This window comes from Polyodon spathula, chromosome 17 (genome assembly GCF_017654505.1).
Source record: "Polyodon spathula isolate WHYD16114869_AA chromosome 17, ASM1765450v1, whole genome shotgun sequence".
Lineage (NCBI taxonomy): Eukaryota > Metazoa > Chordata > Actinopteri > Acipenseriformes > Polyodontidae > Polyodon > Polyodon spathula.
The window spans coordinates 35,170,409-35,188,032 of record NC_054550.1 but is presented as its reverse complement, the minus strand read 5'-3'; the positions used below and the strand labels follow the sequence as shown (position 1 = coordinate 35,188,032).

The following is a 17,624-nucleotide window of genomic DNA, read 5'->3' as shown; positions in this document are numbered from 1 at the left end:
TATTTATGTATTTCTCTGTAAAGGAACACATACACAAGGACTTTAGCTGGTGTGTGTTCATGGAGGATCTTGATGCTTTTCGAATGCACCTCCGTGTCCGTTCTGTATATACAATCTCTACACCCCTTTGCCTGCAATGCTTAGTTGCTGGCTTATCTCTGTGTGTCAGCAACATTTTGACCAGACAACGCCTGCTTGCACCAGGCCAGGTGAGGTCAGTTTTATTGACATTTTCTCAGCCAGTAAAACAGCCAGATAACAGCATAATTTGCATAGCTGCACTGAGAATCTCTCAGTATTTCCATTAACTCTACACTGTGTGCATTGGTGAGCTATCATGGGTCAGAGAGGACACTATGGCTGCTCTCTGTAAGTTTGGCTTCTTATTCTGCTCTTATAGCACATCTAGCATTACTATATATTCAAAATATAGATAAGGCAATGCTGATTAATGATTGGATTTATAAGTGAGCTTGCATGTTATTAATTTTATCTTGCATAAGTGTGAACAAAGAAATGGGATTAGGATTTGATACAGTAAGGGAGTCTTTTAGAACAAGAAACAAACACCTGTTATGTTGCAGCACCAAATGGATATAAACAGATGATCCGCCATGAGGGCACGTAGTGCTAACTGTTTATTAATGATTGCCATGTGTAGGAAGAAACTGGAAGGCCACTTCAACCAGAAGATCAGAGAGGTGGAGGCCAGGTTCTCAGGAGACCAGGAGGCGGTTTCAGAGAGATTCCGGCAGGACATAGCCCAGCTGGAAGAACGATATCAGCGGGAGCTCAAGGATCTCTCGGAGCAACATTCCGAGGAGAAGGCTCAGTGGGAATTCGAGAAGGAGGAGCTCATCCATGAAGGCGAGGGAGAGCTGGAACGTCTGTGGGAGGCCCTGGAGCGAGAGAAGGAAGTGGCATCCCAGGAGCTCATCCTAGAAAGAGACCTCCTGGAGAAGAGCCACAAAGAAGAGTTAAATAATTTAATCACTAAAAACCACCAGCTGCAGAAGGACCTGGAGGATCTCGGAGCTGTGGCTCGGGGCAAAGAGACAGAGCTCTGCGAGCAGGTGTCTGAGCTGCAGAACGAGCTTCGGGAACAGCTGGAGGCCAAGGCTGAGCTTCTGGCTCAAGCTGAGGATAAAGCCCAAAAGCTGGACCGCCTGCTTCAGCAGGCAGTGGGAGACTTTGAGCAGGAAAGGTCCGAGCTGCAGTCTCAGCTCTGCAGCTTGGAGAAGAAGACCATGGAGGCGTGGGCCCTGGTAGAGGAAGGATTGCAGGAGAAGCAGGAGCTGGCAACAGAGATCCGCAAGCTGGAGACCAGAATACAGGAGCTAGAGCTGGAAGCCTTGACCTTGTCAGAGGGCTACGAAGAGGCCAAGAAGCAAAATGTGGAAGTGTTTGCCAAGGTCTCATACCTGACTGAAAGGATAAAGGAGCTGGAAGGTGAAGCAGAGGCGCTTGCTGGCCTGCAAAGGGAATCCGAGCAAATTGAACGGGAGGAAATCAGCTCGACCTTCAGGATTCCTGATGGGACAGTGGTCCAAGTGGAAGAACAGGTTCCCGGAGAAATCAAGGTCACCGAAGGAGATGGTGAAATGCCGGAGGTTGCTTCTCTTAAGAAGATGATCAGGGATTTGGAAAAGGAGACTAAAGTCATTCCTCAGCTGCAGGAAGAACGCGATCAAGCCGTGAAGGAGCGTGATGACTGCTGCACTGAGGTACTGGAGCTGAGTGAGAAACTTCAGGATCAAGGCAACCTCCGAGTTGAGTTGCAAACAAGGTTAGAGGCATCTGAAGCAGAGAATCTGAAGCTCCTGGAGAGAATTACTGAACTTGATGAAGCAGTTGAAGGGGAAGATACCAGAAAGACATCTGTTGGGGAGCAAGCTGAGAGGAACAATGAGGAGCTCCACTTGGACATCTCCAGGATGACCGAACACACTAAAGAGCTGGAAGACAAAACCATGCAAGTGATGGAGCTCCAGAGCATGTACGAGGAGTGCTGTCTTGATAAAAGTAGGCTGAGGGAGGAAAAGCTGAAGCTGGAGGAGAGAGTCCTAAGTCTGGAGGAGGAGAGGGAGCAAAGGTTAGGGGACCTGGAAGAGGAGTGCGCCAGGTCTAAAACAGAAATGAGCAGACTAGTGGAGGAGAACTCTTTTCTCTACACTCAGATCAGAGAGCTAAAGAAGGAAGAGGAGATGCTCAGAAGCCAGCACCAGGAGACTGAAAGCAGCAGAAAGAAGGAGGCAGCTGAGGTGAAGGCGAGGAAGGAGGAGATGCTGCAAGATCTCAACATCCAGCTGGAGGCCAAGATCCAGGCCGTGTCCAAACTGGAGGACCGCTGCGTGGAGTTCGAGCGCGACAACGCGGAGCTGAAGAACACTGTCTCAGACTTGCAGGAGAAATGCCACAAATTCCAGGAAAAGAGCCAAGCCCACAGGTAACGTAGCTTCTCATCTGGAGGAACATGAAGTCCTGGTCCCTCGTGCACATCCCAGCTCAACTAACCACACGTTGCTTCTGTAGCCTGTTTAGTGTAGCTGGTCCTGTCATGTAGGGTAGTGTTTCTGCTAATGGTCAAGCTCCTTTTGTCCTAACTCTTCCTCTCTAGTAGTGGTTTAGACAAAGCTGATTAACTCTTGCATGTGCATGGTGTAGTAATGCTGTTAGAACGGCATGTATCTTTAAAGGTGGATGTACTTCTGGTAAATGGTTTGCAATGCATTGGAAATGTTACTTTCCACAAACTATTTGGCACTACTACAGCGAAGGACTGGCTGGTTTCAGACTTCTCCCAAAGCTGCATCGTGCTGCAGGGATGGAATTGAGACTCCTACTGCACAGCAGTTTCCCCCATTCCAGGTTTAAAAATGAGTCTCATTAGCCACGGTTTATAAGGTAAGAAGCTCAGATGTGTCGTCTTAACTCGTGGATTGTATCAAAGCGCTATGCAGTGGGAGTCTTATTTCAATCCCTGTGCTGTTAGTCAGTAGTGGCTGGAAAGTTATCTGTTTTGATTGACTCATATGATCACATCGAAGTGCACTGTGCTGTAACTTCATTCTCTCCTCTCTGTTTCGCTGTGTAGAAGCGAGGCTAGGAGGCTGGCTGAGGAGAATCTCTCTCTGAAACGGGAGATCTCTACACTGAAGGAGGACGGAGGTTTTTCGCAGCTGAAACTGAAGGACCTCGGTGAAACTCAGGAGGAAGTGCTGTAAGGAGATTTTGAAACAGTAACGCCGTTGCACTGGGAGGGAGCGGACAGCGTATCCATTCATAACTCTAAACACTCACTCATAAATTCTCTCTTGTTCACTTTCCAGGCGCAAGGTGGAGCAGTTTAAGAAGGAGAAGATGGCGGCGGTGAAGGCTGCAGAGAATTTTAAGAAGCAGGTACGTTTCCTGAGTATAAAAACAGCTGCAGAGGATGCAAGCTTCCTTCCCCCTCATCTGATTAAGATTGTTATCCCTTCATTTAGTTTGAGCTGAAGTGAATACAGTAGCCCTCGCTGATACAGACCCTGTTATGCTGTACATTCGGACATGCCGAACACAACAAATACCCTCCAACTATAATGCTGGGTCATTGTAAATTGTTTGATCCAAAGAGACACGCTGAAAAAAAGAGAGTCTGGCACATGGAGAAGACAAGATACAAGTAAATCACTAGAGTTCAGAACACCTCATTATTTCAGACAACCTGTCTGTCTCCAGGCATGTCTGGTTTAATAACGGCCTTACTGTAATTAAAAGGAAAGACTGTTAGCTTCTGAGTTTGGAGTTGAAATGAATAATTTAAACACAAAATGAAAGGAAAGGGGAAGGCTTTTCAATGAAGCTGGATGCCTGTGTGTTGCCCAGGTGCTGGAGCTGCGGTCCCGTGCTCAGCAGCTGGAGAGCGAGAACGCTGAGCTGGCTCAGAAGAGCGGTCAGAACGCCAAGGACCTCGTGGAGCTGAACCGGAGAATGTGTGAGGTGCTGCGGCGTCACGAGAACCGTGAGAATGGCCGCCGTCACCAGCGGGGGGAGCTAGAGAGGGAAAGAGCTGCATTGAGCGCCGAGCTCAGCCAGGAGAGGAGCAAGGTGAGCAGGACTGACACAGGGTATGGGGCACGAGGTTGATGGCTTTGTAGATTGCTGTGTTGATGACTTTGTAGATGGCTGATGGTTGTATTGATGGCTATGTGGATGGTTGTGTGGATTTAATGCATACATTTCAAAACAAGAAAAGCTCTCCTACGCTCACCTTTACTATTGCGTACCTCTTCTGCATTGAGTGTTTTAAAAGCTGATTGGTAGTGAATTTGCCTTTTCATCCAGGTGAGTTTTACTGCCATACCGAGGCCACAGCAACACATTAATGAATGGATTTATTTAATACCTGCTGATTTGTACTTCTTAAAGGCAATTATGAGTGAGTGTCAGCACTCTCCTACTGGGTAAGCTATCGGGGAACTCGTACACACTCTCCTCCAACACAAAGATGATGGTGATGTGTTTTATACACTGCTTTACAATAATGACGATGATTGTATTCATCGCTGTATTCTCCGGTCAGATGGCGGCGTGCATGTCCACTCTGGAGTCTGAGCTCTGTAGGGTTGAGGAGAGGAGCAGAGTGCTTGAGCAGGAGAAGGCAGTGCTGAGCCAGGAGCTGTCTGCTGTGAAAGAGAAGGTGAGTTTAGAGGGCTGGTACTGGGGGCGATGGTGTCTGGCTGTCTCATCTGAGCAGTTTAGATGCAGGATAGCGGCCGTTGTGCACTGTGCCCAGATTAGTCCCAATCCAAAGTAAGGGACTGGCTACAATCCCAGGGCTGTGTGTTGTCTGTTGTGTTAAGAGGAATGGGTGTCTTTGTAAGGAAGTTTGTGTCTGTCCTGTATGGCTCGTTCCTGACCTGGTTTGTCTGTGTGTTGGTGTAGCTGTCGGGCTCCAGTGACCTGAAGAAGGAACTGCTCAGCGTGGTTTGCAAGAACGAGAAGCTCCAGAAAGAGAAGGAGGCGCTGAGTGAAGAGCTGAACCGCTGTGTGGACAAGGTACCAGCTCGCTTCCAACACAAAACACTGTTCTTTGTGTTACAGTAAAACATATTGTACACTGTGACTGACCCCCAATAGCAGTGATTCTCGATTACCTGTGCAACCTTAGGCAAGTGATTCACAGTAATTGCTAATCAGGGTCTGTGAACTGGCACTGAAAACGTTCTCTCTGCCTCTCCTCTGCTGTCCTCCCAGGTTGCGAAGATCGGAGTGCTTGAGAACCAGCTTGCTCAACTCAGACAGGACCGGCAGGCAGTGGAGCAGCACGCACAGACACTGAGGAGCCAGCTCAGCGCTTCCCTGGACAAGGTAGAGACCGGGAGAATGGGGGGGTTAAGTTACAGGAGCAACCTTTTCTGATTTACATTCTTATATGTATAAAATAATGTGTGTTTTCTGCAATCCCTTGCCCCCAGGTCCACAGTCTGGAAGAAGCAGTACAGAGTGTCAACCTCCAGATGGCTAGACTAAAATCAGACCTGCGGGTCACCCAGCAGGAAAAGGAGGCCCTCAAGCAGGAAGTGATGTCGCTGCACAAGCAGCTGCAGAACGCCAACGACAAGGTATAGCTCAGTGAATCATTCCTTCATGCTTTGTTTTCAAACTTCCCATTTCAATATCAGATATCGCCTTAGAAACATGAGTGCACAGTGGGCCACACTGCCGATCACCTGTTTGTTTTTTCATTAAACTCAGCACTGAATGCTTTAGAGAATCATCTGTCCCAGTGTTGTGTAAATGAATACGAAGATGATTCGTGTGAGTCCCAGACCCTGACTGTCTGTCTCTCTGTCGGATCAGAACCAGGTTCTGGACCTGGCAGTGCACTCGACCGGCTACCAGAACCAGCAAAAGAAGCTTTACTGGGACGAACTGGCCAGACTGGTGGAGCAGGAGCAGCAGCTGCTGAGGCAGGAGAACGAACGGCTGCAGAAAGAGGTGCAGAACACCAAGGGGGACCTGAACCACTCGAGAGAGAAGGTAAAGAGGGCTGGGGAGTGGAGGGGAAGGGGAGAGGGGATAGACTGCTCCAGGAGTAAGGGAGTGGAGGCAGGAGGGGGACCAATACCAGATACCTGATCCATTCGACAGAGAGACAGTAAAGAGGGGGCTTGATCACTGCAGGAGAAGGGGGATGAAGACTGCTCCAGGAATTGGGGATTGGTGGAAGGAGAATGGGGCTGAAAACATCTGAGAGGGGGCTAGGTCAGGATAGCGTCTACAGAAACCTGAGCAGAGCTGGGCCACTGTGGCCCTTCCTGTTCAGGATGGGATAGGATAGGGTAAGCAAGATAATTAGTAGAAAGTGTGTGCTTTTACAGAAAATGAGGGATATGAGAGGCTAGACCATGACTGTAACACATATTTGTGCTAGAATGGTCCCCTGTGATAGGCCAGTCTAAAGAGACAAAGGATCTTACACTGGTGGGCAATTGCCCATGTAACACAATTATAATAGAGGTGCGAATTTACCTGGGGTTTGCCCATAGGGAAAAATATAAAACAGTTTGTCTGTGGGGAAGGCTAGCCCCAGTCGGGGGTGTGCACCATGCCGAAGCCTGAGCGCCGTGTCTGCTCCGCTCTCCTCAGATCAGGCAGCTGGAGGCGATGATCCTGACTCTGAAGCAGCAGAAGCAGCAGGGCCAGTCCAGCCTGGTGAAGGCAGTGGAGCAGGAGAAGAGCAGCCTCAAGAGGGAGCTGGAGCAGCTGCACAGGGAGCTCCTGGCAGCCAACCGCAGGGTGAGAGCACAGGCACTGCCTTCACACCAGCAACCCTCTAGTGGGACAAGCATGCAGAATTACTGTGGTAAACTCTTCTAAGGTTTTGCAAGCTGGTCTTTGGTGGCATGTTAACCCTTGTAAAAGTTTCTAGAAGGTGGTGGTTGTTGGTTTGGAGGGGTCTGAAGCAGGCCTGTGCCCTGACTGTCTGTCTCTCCCCTCAGGTGAGCGAGCTGAGCGACTGCGAGCGAGAGTTGGAGAGCCTGAAGGTGGAGAACGAGACACTGCGGAGCCGGCAGGCCAGACTGGAGAGCCAGGTACTGGAGGTGAGGCACGCATGCACATGCGCGCACACACACACACACTAGAGAGTCTTACATGAACTCACTGCTGCCCAAACAACAAGGGCAGTCTGTATTATGGCCAGAAGTTGAGGAATTTGGCATTATCAGTTCCAGTACGTCTTCCCTGCCCACCTTCTCAGTGTTTTAGTGCATTATTTCCTTTATGAATGAAGTGATTGGATGGGCTCATTTCATCTCATTCCCATCTACCGTTAAATACGTATACGTTATTGATGCACAAAATGATTAAGATTGCTCTAATACTGTGTGCCAGTCAGGGTCTGTGCTGATGGGGGTCTGCTAAACCAGCAGCATGATATCTGAGTGCAGTGCAGGTCTACCAGTCTACTCCCTCATTACACCCCTCTGCGTGCTTCTCCCTCTCTCTCTCAGACTCTGTGTGAGCAGCTCGGAGGGCTGGTTCCGAGGGAGCAGCTGGTCCAGGCCCAACACAGACTGCTGCACGGGGAGCGTCGCGGGCAGCACCGGCCCGAGGACCTGGGGGGCCGGGCACCAGACATCAATGCGCAGCAGGTACGAGTGCTGACGAAGCAATACCACCCCCGACCACCAGGGGCTCACACCACCACTGTGTGCAGCAGAGCACCACTGAGATATTGATAGACATTCACCCAGAAGAATGATATCTAACACACACGATTCATTCATCACCAGTGACGTTCTTCAGGAGACTGTGTGCGGGATCAGTAGTCTTTGCTTGCCATTGTAGGAGGAGGAATGTCTCTATTCTTCTTTACATTGTCGCACTGTGTGGAGTTCACAGTAAAGCAGTGGTGGTACGACCAGAGATCCTGTCTTCTCCATCTGGCACCCTCTCCACCTAATTACTGTGAACCCCTTTATATCGGAGTGTGGTCCGAAGCCATTTTTCAAGAATCTCAATTAGACATCTGTCTGTGAAGAATTCTATAGAGCAGTATACTGTACATTGCAATTCTATTGGGCAGTATACTGTACATTGCAGTTGGCAGCCTTTTGAAGTCAGCAATTTCTTCAAACAAATGTCACTCACAATACAGGGGGTTTACAGTGCCTGTTTTCACACTCATAGTACAGATCGTCGTTGTGTCTTCCTAGTCAGAAATCACTCTGTATATTGCAACCCCTAAGCAAGACTGTCTGTCCTTTGCACGCAGAGTCATGCATGCACACTGTTATGTTAGTCATCTGCTCTGGTAAGTACTATATAAGCACACTGGTAAATACATCGCCATGCCTTCTAGAAAATACAGTCAAACCCTTTTTAGTATCCTTTCAAAGGGACTGAGCAAACATTGCTGGCATTGAGCAAGCAGAGTCAGGACTTTGTCCTCAACCTTTTCTTTCTTTTTTTGAACTAATATATGGATCTAATAACTGAGGTAGCCCGGGCTTCGTGCTAAAAGCGTACTTGCGTGCAATTTGCTGTTTTGTGTGGCTGTTTGGTTTTCAGAAGATGGAAACTGCATGTTTGGAGATAGTCTTCAGATCTGGTGCTGTTTTATTCTGTGATTCCTTAAGGATGCTGCTTTGTTATTCTTAAATGGGACACTTCAAAAGAGCTGCATTGTGGAGTTAAATGAGCCACGTATCGCTTAAGAGCCATTGAGCTCTGAATCAGTATTTGTGCAGGAGATTTGATTGAGCTCGTCTGTGGGTGGTTATCTCAGCCCATGCAGCTCATTAAGCTGTGCTGTTGTTTAGTCTGATTTCTCCACCTGTTATTGCATTAAGTGGCGAATCGCACAGTTAACAAGTTCCACTATGTTTCAAGGAACAACTCCAGTTTGCTCAAAACAAACGCATTGTCCTGAAAGGTTCTGCAATAGTTTTGACGCACCTACTGTAATGAGGTATTCTGCGGGTTCCTCCAAAAATAAACCCAGCAAACAGAGGACCCTAACTGTATGCAGCAACACATAATCCTGTATCGTTACAAGTTCTAGCAACTACCTTGGAGATTCTTCAAAATTCCTAATTAAAGAAAGGGGCTGCCGGTGCCTCAGTCTTCACTAGAAATGCCTCTGTTTCCTGCCAGTCCCTCTTCATCAGTGTGTGCCCCTACCTGCTGACACTGCACTGGCTCCACGCTCATTACCTTTTCATTCTCCTTGCCCACCTCTGTCGTGTTGCTGACACCTGTTGGAGAATTTGTGTCACTGCATCTTTCAGTTCACTCTCCACTGCTGCCAGACCGCCCTTTTCACCTGGTCCAACAGATTAAAACAACAGACCGACAAACATCACAATGCGATAATTGTGTCAGTTTTGTATTGTTGTGTTTCATGGGGTGCCATCTGTACAGTAATATGTTTTTTATTTTTTTATTTTATTTATGTATTTTTATTAGCATACAGTATGTCTCCTGACGTTTTTGTGTTAGTTGGAATTATCCTGGGTGTCTGTGTGTCTCGTTGTTTAAATATTGAGCTGTCTGTGATTTTAAGTTCTTCAGCTGAGAGTGGGTTCTGTTTGATCCAAGTTCCCCAGTCTGGTGTGTTGTGTTTCTGTGTGCTGTGTGCTGTGTTTCTATGTGCAGTTGCTGTGTGCTGTGTGCTGTGGACGAGGGTGTTCAGGGATGAAAATAAGACTCCCCACTGTAGGGCAGCACGTACCATTCCAGGCTTTACTGCAAGCTAATTAATGCTGCCTGGGATTGTTCAGAGAACTTTGAGTAGGTCACTCCTTACAGCTTATCAGTAAGAGCACTTGAAGTATCCCAAGAATGCAGTCCTGCCGTCATGGCAAGAACGCCCGCCCCCACAAAGCCGATTTATTAGGATTCCGCCCGAAAAAGTGAAAAGATTAGAAGGAAAAGTTGTTGTGCTAATGAGAGTTAAGGTGATTTTCTTTTTTTTCTTTATTCTCCTAGTAAAGCCAGGGGTGGCTCATACTGCTAAGCATATTCCTGCTGTCTTGTGTTGTGTTGTGCTATGTTATGTTATGCTCTGTGTGTTGTGTTGTGCTATGTTATGTTATGCTGTGTTGTGCTGTGCTGTGTTGTGTGGCTGCTAGCGGATTGCTTCAGGGTCAAGTGTACCTACCTTCTCTCTCCAGGGCGCATTACCGGAGCAGCGTACCGTGCATACAGACACCTACAGGAGGATCGGCGGCTTGTGAAGGCAGTTAAACGCCAGCCCCCTCTCCCCTCCCACCCTCTTCTTTTTTTATGAACTGTTCAAACTGGAATAAGCTAACAATACTCAAGACATTCTTCCCAGGCTGCACTTCAGGAACCAAAAACCAAAACCATCACAGTGTGCAATGCAGTAGGGAACTCCCAGTCTCTAACCAGTGAGGCTTAGCAGTTAGTTGGTTAGTTACAAATGTAGGGATACAAAAAGAAAAGTTTGACCACCACAGCAGTACTACCTCAGTAACTGCTGTTAAACTAATTATGAATGCTTACACTTGCCAGTTAACAAATAATGATATATATATATATATATATATATATATATATATATATATATATATATATATATATATATATATATATATATTGTTGTTTCCTAGCAATTTGCATCCCATTGCTGTCTTTGATAAAATTGTTACTGACCTGGATACTGTCATTTTCAGTGATTTTAAAGGGAATACATTCAGTTTTCTTGACCCCTGTACTGTAACAGAAAGGTCAGCAGATGGCAGTGTTTACTGCAAGCCTCTGCAGTCGCTGGGGCTTTGCGATGGAAACTGCTGCATTGCCCACTGTAATAATAATTGGTGACAACAAGGTATCCTTGAATGGAAATGGAAGCAGTACTCTTCAGTGCACTCCTGTTTTTGTTTTTATACAATGTTATTAATGTCAGGGTGGAAATGCACCCTTTTCGAAATGTAAGTTTTTTTTTTTTTTTTTTTTTTTTTTTTTTTTTTAATTGTTGTCGTCCATCAGCAGCACTGTGTATATTGGTAGAGGCTTGTCCAAAGATCTGCTCACCTCGCACTGTAAAGTTTATTGACAGTATTATCACGGGTAATTCAGTACAACCACCTTTTTTTAAGCTTGCTTGTGAAGAAGCTCCTCTTGCAGTTTTGCATCTGCAGTGCTCCCTCGATATTCCATTGTTCACTCATTTGATTATTTCACTCTTGAGCCTTGACGACAGTGGAGTCCTGCATTTTCCTTTATAAAGGGTCTTTACTGATTCACTGTTTAATAATAATAATACATGTAAATCAGGCAGTGAAATGAGCACTGAAGTCTGATTTTGTTTGGCTTTCAGATTTTATTTAATTGTATATCTTTTTTGTTTTGCTCTTCGCACATTTACACTGAAACCACAATGCTTGTTACAAAACCGAGGTGCTCGTCTGTGGCACTAAAGCAGGGTAATCTGATATAGCGTAGAAAGTGATGACAGCATGTGGAGTGCTCACAGCAAGAACAGTTTGCTGATGATCAGAGGGGAGGGCTTGTTGATCTTGGCAGTAATGAGACTGATAACTAGGGTCAGATCTGGAAGCACATGGGTGAAAAAACAAGCACTTTTTATATTTAAAAAATAAATGTATGTAATTGATCTAGTCAAATTAAAAAAAAAAAAAAAAAAAAACAATGTAATGGGATTTTGTATGATTATTTTTTCGTAAAAAAAAAAAAATATATAATAAAATACACCCGTTAAAGACCAAAGATGCTTGGTTATTAATATACTGGGTGTAGATTAATGCAGTGTTTTTTTCTGTCTTAGCCAGTCACGCGTGTGCTCAGGTGGATAGCTCATTGATTCATTTTGCACTATTTAGAGGATTCACCAAGACGCAAAAACAGTGTCCCTTCATGGGAGTGTAAAGGACCCTTGTTTGAAAGGCCCACCAATGTGCTCCTCTCTGGAACCAGTTTGACAGTTCGGGTTTTTGTTTCAGCCATTTCCTGAATACAGTGTAAACTGTAAAGCAATACAGCACAATGTCAGTTTCCACAGTAAGGCTGGATCTACCTTTGGATCTGGTTAAAATGAAAACCTGGTATTTTAGAGATCCTGAGGAGTGGAGTGAGAGAGTGGGCAGATCCTGACTAGTCTTTCCTACCAGCAGTATTGTGTGTATTTGTGTTTGTGTGTTTTATGTTGTTTTGATAATGATCACTATTTTTGTAGCTTTTTTGTTTGATGTTATTTATTGTGTATTATGATGTATTTTTTTGTAGATTTGTAAAATCAATTTTTAAATGGTTATTGATTTTTTTTTTGTAATTTATTATATATTGTTGTTTTATTTTTATTTTAATAACATGGATGTATTATTTATTGATTTATTTTATTTTTTATTTACCATCAGAAAATGTGATATTTTATGGAAAAGGACTTTTTATTGTAAGAAATAAGCAATAAACAGTCGATTTTAAACAAATGGAGCTTTACACCTGTCTCTTGTTATTTGTTGGTTGTCAATTGAAATGAGCTGAAGACCAGCTCTGATCGGATCTGAGGGGGCGTGTCTTGTACAGAGGGCTAGTTGCAGTGTCAAAAGACCCCACGTTAAAATGTACAGAGAGATATCCTCCGTTACATACTGCCAGCAAAGGACCGGGACCAAACGGCTGATGTAGCGAGGGGTGGCAATATAATGAGGGTCATTAAAACAAATCCCATAAAATACAAAAACTGTACGTGTTAGCAATCAAAACGTTTTATTTTTCAGGACGCTGCGAGATTAGTGCAAGTTCTGCACAGAAACAGTAATGAGCCCAACATGTCAAGCAGTTCATTTCTACATAATAACGGCTCGTTTCTTGCCGGTGATTAAACTGTGATTCTTTTGTGTATGCTTGCTTGGCTTGATGCTCCTGTCAGCTGGCGGACTGCAGGGCTGCAGCATAAAGAGTGCAGTTCATTAGTTTCTGTTGGTGCACGCAGGTTCTGGAGGAGTCATGGTGGAATGTGAGGGTAGCACATTGGAGGAGGAGGCGGGGGGGGGTATATCTGTAATAAATATCTTTAATGAATGCTGCTTTCTGGCAGTCGAATAGGGCGCAAACTTTTTTTTTCCTCCCAATCTGTGTTATTACTTCTCACCAGGTTTCACTGCAATACAAACCTAGTTAATGTCTAACCTTTTTTAAATGTTGTGCAGTGAGTGTATATGCATGGCATGTCATTCCCTCTGTGCTGACCAGTGTGTTTGTGTGTTCGTTCTCTCTGTGCGTTGCAGGAGGGGGATGTGCTGCTCAGGATGGAGGAGCGGATGAGGAATGTCGAGCAGAATCTCCGTAACGTCAAGCTGCTGCTTCAGGAGAAAGTCTCTCAGCTTAAGGATCAGGTAAACTACATTGAAAACCTTCCTCCTATTTTGTTATCCCAAACCTGCACCCCAATACCCACTACCTCTCATCTGCAGGGTACTATGTGTGTATGAGGAGGATATAATCCCAGACTGAGTGAAGGCTTTTGTACTAGCAAGCGAGATTGTGATCTCCCATGTACACTTGTATGATATAGTTATCTAGTCTCTCTCACTCTCTCTCAGCTCCACAGGAACACCAAGGCTGACGAGATGATCAAGGACCTGTACGTTGAGAACGCTCAGCTCCTCAAGGCTCTGGAGATGACGGAGAATCGGCAGAAAGTCACAGAGAAGAAGAACTACCTGCTGGAGGAGAAGATTTCCAGCCTGAACAAGATTGTGAGGGACCTGAGTCCCTCGCCCCTCACTGCCGTACCCTACCACTTCACTCGGTCCTAGCACGACCCTACCACCAAAGTTCTACCCAAAACCTGCATCTATACCACAACCCTGAACCTACATCCCTCCTATACCAAATTAATAACTACCCCCCAACCTCAGCACACCCCTACCTTGGAGTTCCTACACACCTTAATGGTTGTTTTGTTATGTAATAGTTGTTCCTTTTACAAAAAAAAAAAAACTGATTCAAACTCTCGGCTAAACTCTTAGTGGATCTGGCCCAGTAGACAAAAAAAAATGAAATACTTTAGTTTTTGTCCCGATGTCTGTAATGGCTTGCAAGGACCAAAATGATCTTACACTTTTATTGTAGAATATCTGACTGTGATGCTGATCATTTTTGTCATTGGGTGGAGCTTTCTAGAGTGGTCCACAGCAAACACTTTTACATGTGGCTTGTTAGACTGGTATAAGAATAGATTTTCAGATCTGAAGATGCACTTTATGCTGTTTGAAGAAATCAGTGTTTATAACCTTGCCTGAAGCTGCCAGAGACGTGAGGCTGCCTCTTTTTGTGGGAGACCTGAATTTAAAGTATTTAAAAAGAACAAAGACTGAACTGCCTTTATTGGTAATTCTTTTGTTCCTCCTCCTACCGGTGTACAGTATATACAATCCATGGTGTATCTGCTTTGATATCCACTGTAGTATATACATGTCTTTATAGCATAAGAGATGGTGCATCAGCGTGGATTTTGTATCCAAAGGAAATACATCACTGCATTACATTCAAGGGTTCTACTCAAATAGAAAAGGAATTAGCAAACGCTTGTATATTACCTACTGTCTACAATAGCATACGCTCCAGTGAATAATGAAGTAAACAATACATCTGGACATACTCTATGTAAAACACAAAAACAAAATGGTTGTGTTTTTTTCTTTTTTTTTCTCGCTGCAACAGATGGTTCTGACCTGAATGACTGACTACATGATGAATGGCTGAAATTTAAGAAAAGATGTGTGGTGAACTTAAGCAATGTTACACGTGCTTGTATTCCCAGTCCCCTCTCTGCCAAGTGCCTCAGCTGCCGGTCCTGGAAAGGGCTGTCCCATTAGATACTGCCACCGACAAGCTGTGCTCAGCTCTGCTCGAGTACCATAACATTCCTGGATTTTGATCAAACCATTGCTTTAACTCCTTTGGGCCGTGTATGGCAGTGTGGTGTCTGTTCCCATTGCTATCAGTACCTGCTTTAGTTTTGGTTCCTGCAGGATTTTTTCAGTGTAAAAAAAAAAGAAAGAAAAGAAAGACACAATGACAACAGCAACAACACAAATACTACTACTACTACTACTACTACTACTACTAATAATAATAATAATAATAATAATAATAATAATAATAATAATAATGATGTTTCAAAAGGTACTTACATTGTCAATATTTGCATGGTGGGGAAATGTTAAAAAAAAAAAAACTGGCAGTATCAATGATCCAGATAACTCGGCATTTCAGCAAAACCTGGCCTTGAGGAGACATGAAGCTGCTTTTATTGGTTCCCATTGTAGGGTTTTTACTGGATTTCTATATTTGACTATGTAATGAGAGAGATTTTTAATGAAGGCTATTTTCTATATTACACTCCTGCATATATGCTTGAAGCTGCATTGTTTTACATCTTGTTTGTGAGTTTGGAGCTGTGTGGAACTGTAAATGAGACAAACTGGTTCAACACTTTCCAATTTGCATAAAAAAAGGAAATAAATAAAAGTATTTTGCATACAGACATCGTGGGTATTGACTTTGTTTTTTCCTCTGGATGACTGGAGTGTTTTGGTTGAATTGACAGGAGGCAGTCTGTGTTAGAACACAGGATTTCACACGAATGCAATAATGGTTTCAAATCTGCATTTTATAACGGCAGCAGTAGCTTCACCCCCAGGAAGCAGCTTAGGGTGAGCGCCAGAGTGTTCTCTGTAGGGAAAATAGACATCCAAAACATCTCTCACCCATGGGCTTGCTTCAACGGTCTGGGCGAGCAAGAATGTTGGATTTGCCTTGTTATCTATCTGTCTGCTGAAGAAAGAGGTGTAGCAATACACAGGGAAGGGTCTCCTTTCCCAGCCCAAAACAATGCTGCTGCTGCGTGTCCCCAGACTCCTCCGTGCGTGTGAAAATACAAATGAGAAAGTTTTGAAATTCCAAAAATACTCAGAAATGTGCCTGTTTTGTAAACTAGTCTTTTTTTTTTCTTCTGTTCACTAATAAATGGTGCATATTTCACATTCACATCAAGCCCTTCACAAATCTGCTATTGGAAATGAAGTCCAGTAAACAAACTTTCGTTCACTACCTTCAGCATGTGACGTTCAGAAAGATACATTACACTGACAGCAGATCAGGTGACTGCAGATCTAACCCAGAATTGAACTGCATGCGAGTCACGCTCTGGACCACACTGTTCTGTATAATGCTAGAACTAGAAGGTGTTTATCTCTGAAGCAATTTGCAGATTTCACAAGGAGAGATGCAAGGAGATTGGGGGGGGGGGGGGTCATCTTGTTACCACAAATTACTAACTCATCAATGAAAGCCAGGACATACTTAATGGCAATGTGGCAACTGTATTTGCATGGAGATGATTTTTTTTTTTTTTATTTAAAATGGTGTTCATCACAACTAGGATAGGGCCAGTCAGATGGAAACATCTTGTTTTGTGGCAGTGGTGGATTACACTGTAAAAATAATAAATTCAACACAAAATGGGTTGAATAGAGACAAGAGTGCAGGAATATATAGTACTGGTTTGCTTTTTTTGTGTTCCCCCGTGCTTCTAAACCAGCAGCCTACTCAAAGCTGTGTTATCTGTATGGCAAATTATAATATTGAAAATAAGACTAGTCTTGAATGCAAGACCACATAAAAAGTATGTCTCTAAGAAGAAATTAATTATAAGGTAGAAGAACCACAAAGACCAAACAAGTTTTATTTTACCAGGGAAAGAAACATAATCTAACCAGATGCTCATTTCCATGTGCCTGCTTACTAAACATATGTGAAATATAATATGCCAGCGTGCCTCAAAAATCAGAACCATGCATAACATATTTGCTGGGCAACATTTCTAAATAATTCAAGGTTTTTGTGCTCTCTCTTTGCTTGGTCACAGTATATCAGCAACATCTGCATTCAGATTCTCTTCACTCTGTCACAGTATATCAGCAACATCTGCATTCAGATTCTCTTCACTCGGTCACTGTATATCAGCAACATCTGCATTCAGATTCTCTTCACTCGGTCACAGTATATCAGCAACATCTGCATTCAGATTCTCTTCACTGTCACTGTATACCAGCAACATCTGCATTCAGATTCTCTTCACTCGGTCACTGTATATCAGCAACATCTGCATTCAGATTCTCTTCACTCGGTCACAGTATATCAGCAACATCTGCATTCAGATTCTCTTCACTCGGTCACTGTATATCAGCAACATCTGCATTCAGATTCTCTTCACTCGGTCACTGTATATCAGCAACATCTGCATTCAGATTCTCTTCACTGTCACTGTATACCAGCAACATCTGCATTCAGATTCTCTTCACTCCGTCACTGTATATCAGCAGCATTTGCATTCAGATTCTTTTCGCACAGTTCCAAGCTGAACACAAGGTCACACATGCCAATAAAACCGTACAGAAGGAGTGACCCGTCAGCCATAATGTTAATAGAGATCTGTCAGGTGGAGTAACTTTTCAAAACATATGCATTTCCATACATTTGAATATGAGGTTAGTTATGCAACTTAGCAAACACAGTACACTGAATAACATCCCAGCCTCTACCAAGAGCTGCGGTGGGACACTGCGAGTAGGTGAAGTCTT

At 44.3% G+C, this 17,624-nt stretch overlaps 1 protein-coding gene across 4 annotated transcripts in view; it reads left to right on the top strand.

The window, feature by feature from the left end:
- The window catches only part of LOC121329818 (ninein-like), a 33,904-nt gene extending 19,148 nt beyond the window's left edge, over positions 1–14,756 (top strand). The window contains exons 17-30 of one of the 4 annotated variants that reach the window (XM_041275690.1): positions 662–2,446; positions 3,095–3,220; positions 3,330–3,399; positions 3,868–4,089; positions 4,565–4,681; positions 4,927–5,040; positions 5,239–5,352; positions 5,460–5,606; positions 5,845–6,024; positions 6,634–6,783; positions 6,987–7,079; positions 7,500–7,640; positions 13,263–13,370; positions 13,578–14,756. In XM_041275690.1, the coding sequence (XP_041131624.1) occupies positions 662–2,446; positions 3,095–3,220; positions 3,330–3,399; positions 3,868–4,089; positions 4,565–4,681; positions 4,927–5,040; positions 5,239–5,352; positions 5,460–5,606; positions 5,845–6,024; positions 6,634–6,783; positions 6,987–7,079; positions 7,500–7,640; positions 13,263–13,370; positions 13,578–13,793 (3,583 nt within the window). In that variant the 3' untranslated portion in view covers positions 13,794–14,756. Of the gene's footprint in view, positions 1–661; positions 2,447–3,094; positions 3,221–3,329; positions 3,400–3,867; positions 4,090–4,564; positions 4,682–4,926; positions 5,041–5,238; positions 5,353–5,459; positions 5,607–5,844; positions 6,025–6,633; positions 6,784–6,986; positions 7,089–7,499; positions 7,641–10,163; positions 10,546–13,262; positions 13,371–13,577 lie in introns of those variants that run through there. The other 3 variants (XM_041275689.1, XM_041275692.1, XM_041275691.1) reach the window with 3 other exon arrangements.
- Positions 14,757–17,624: the final 2,868 nt, after the last annotated feature.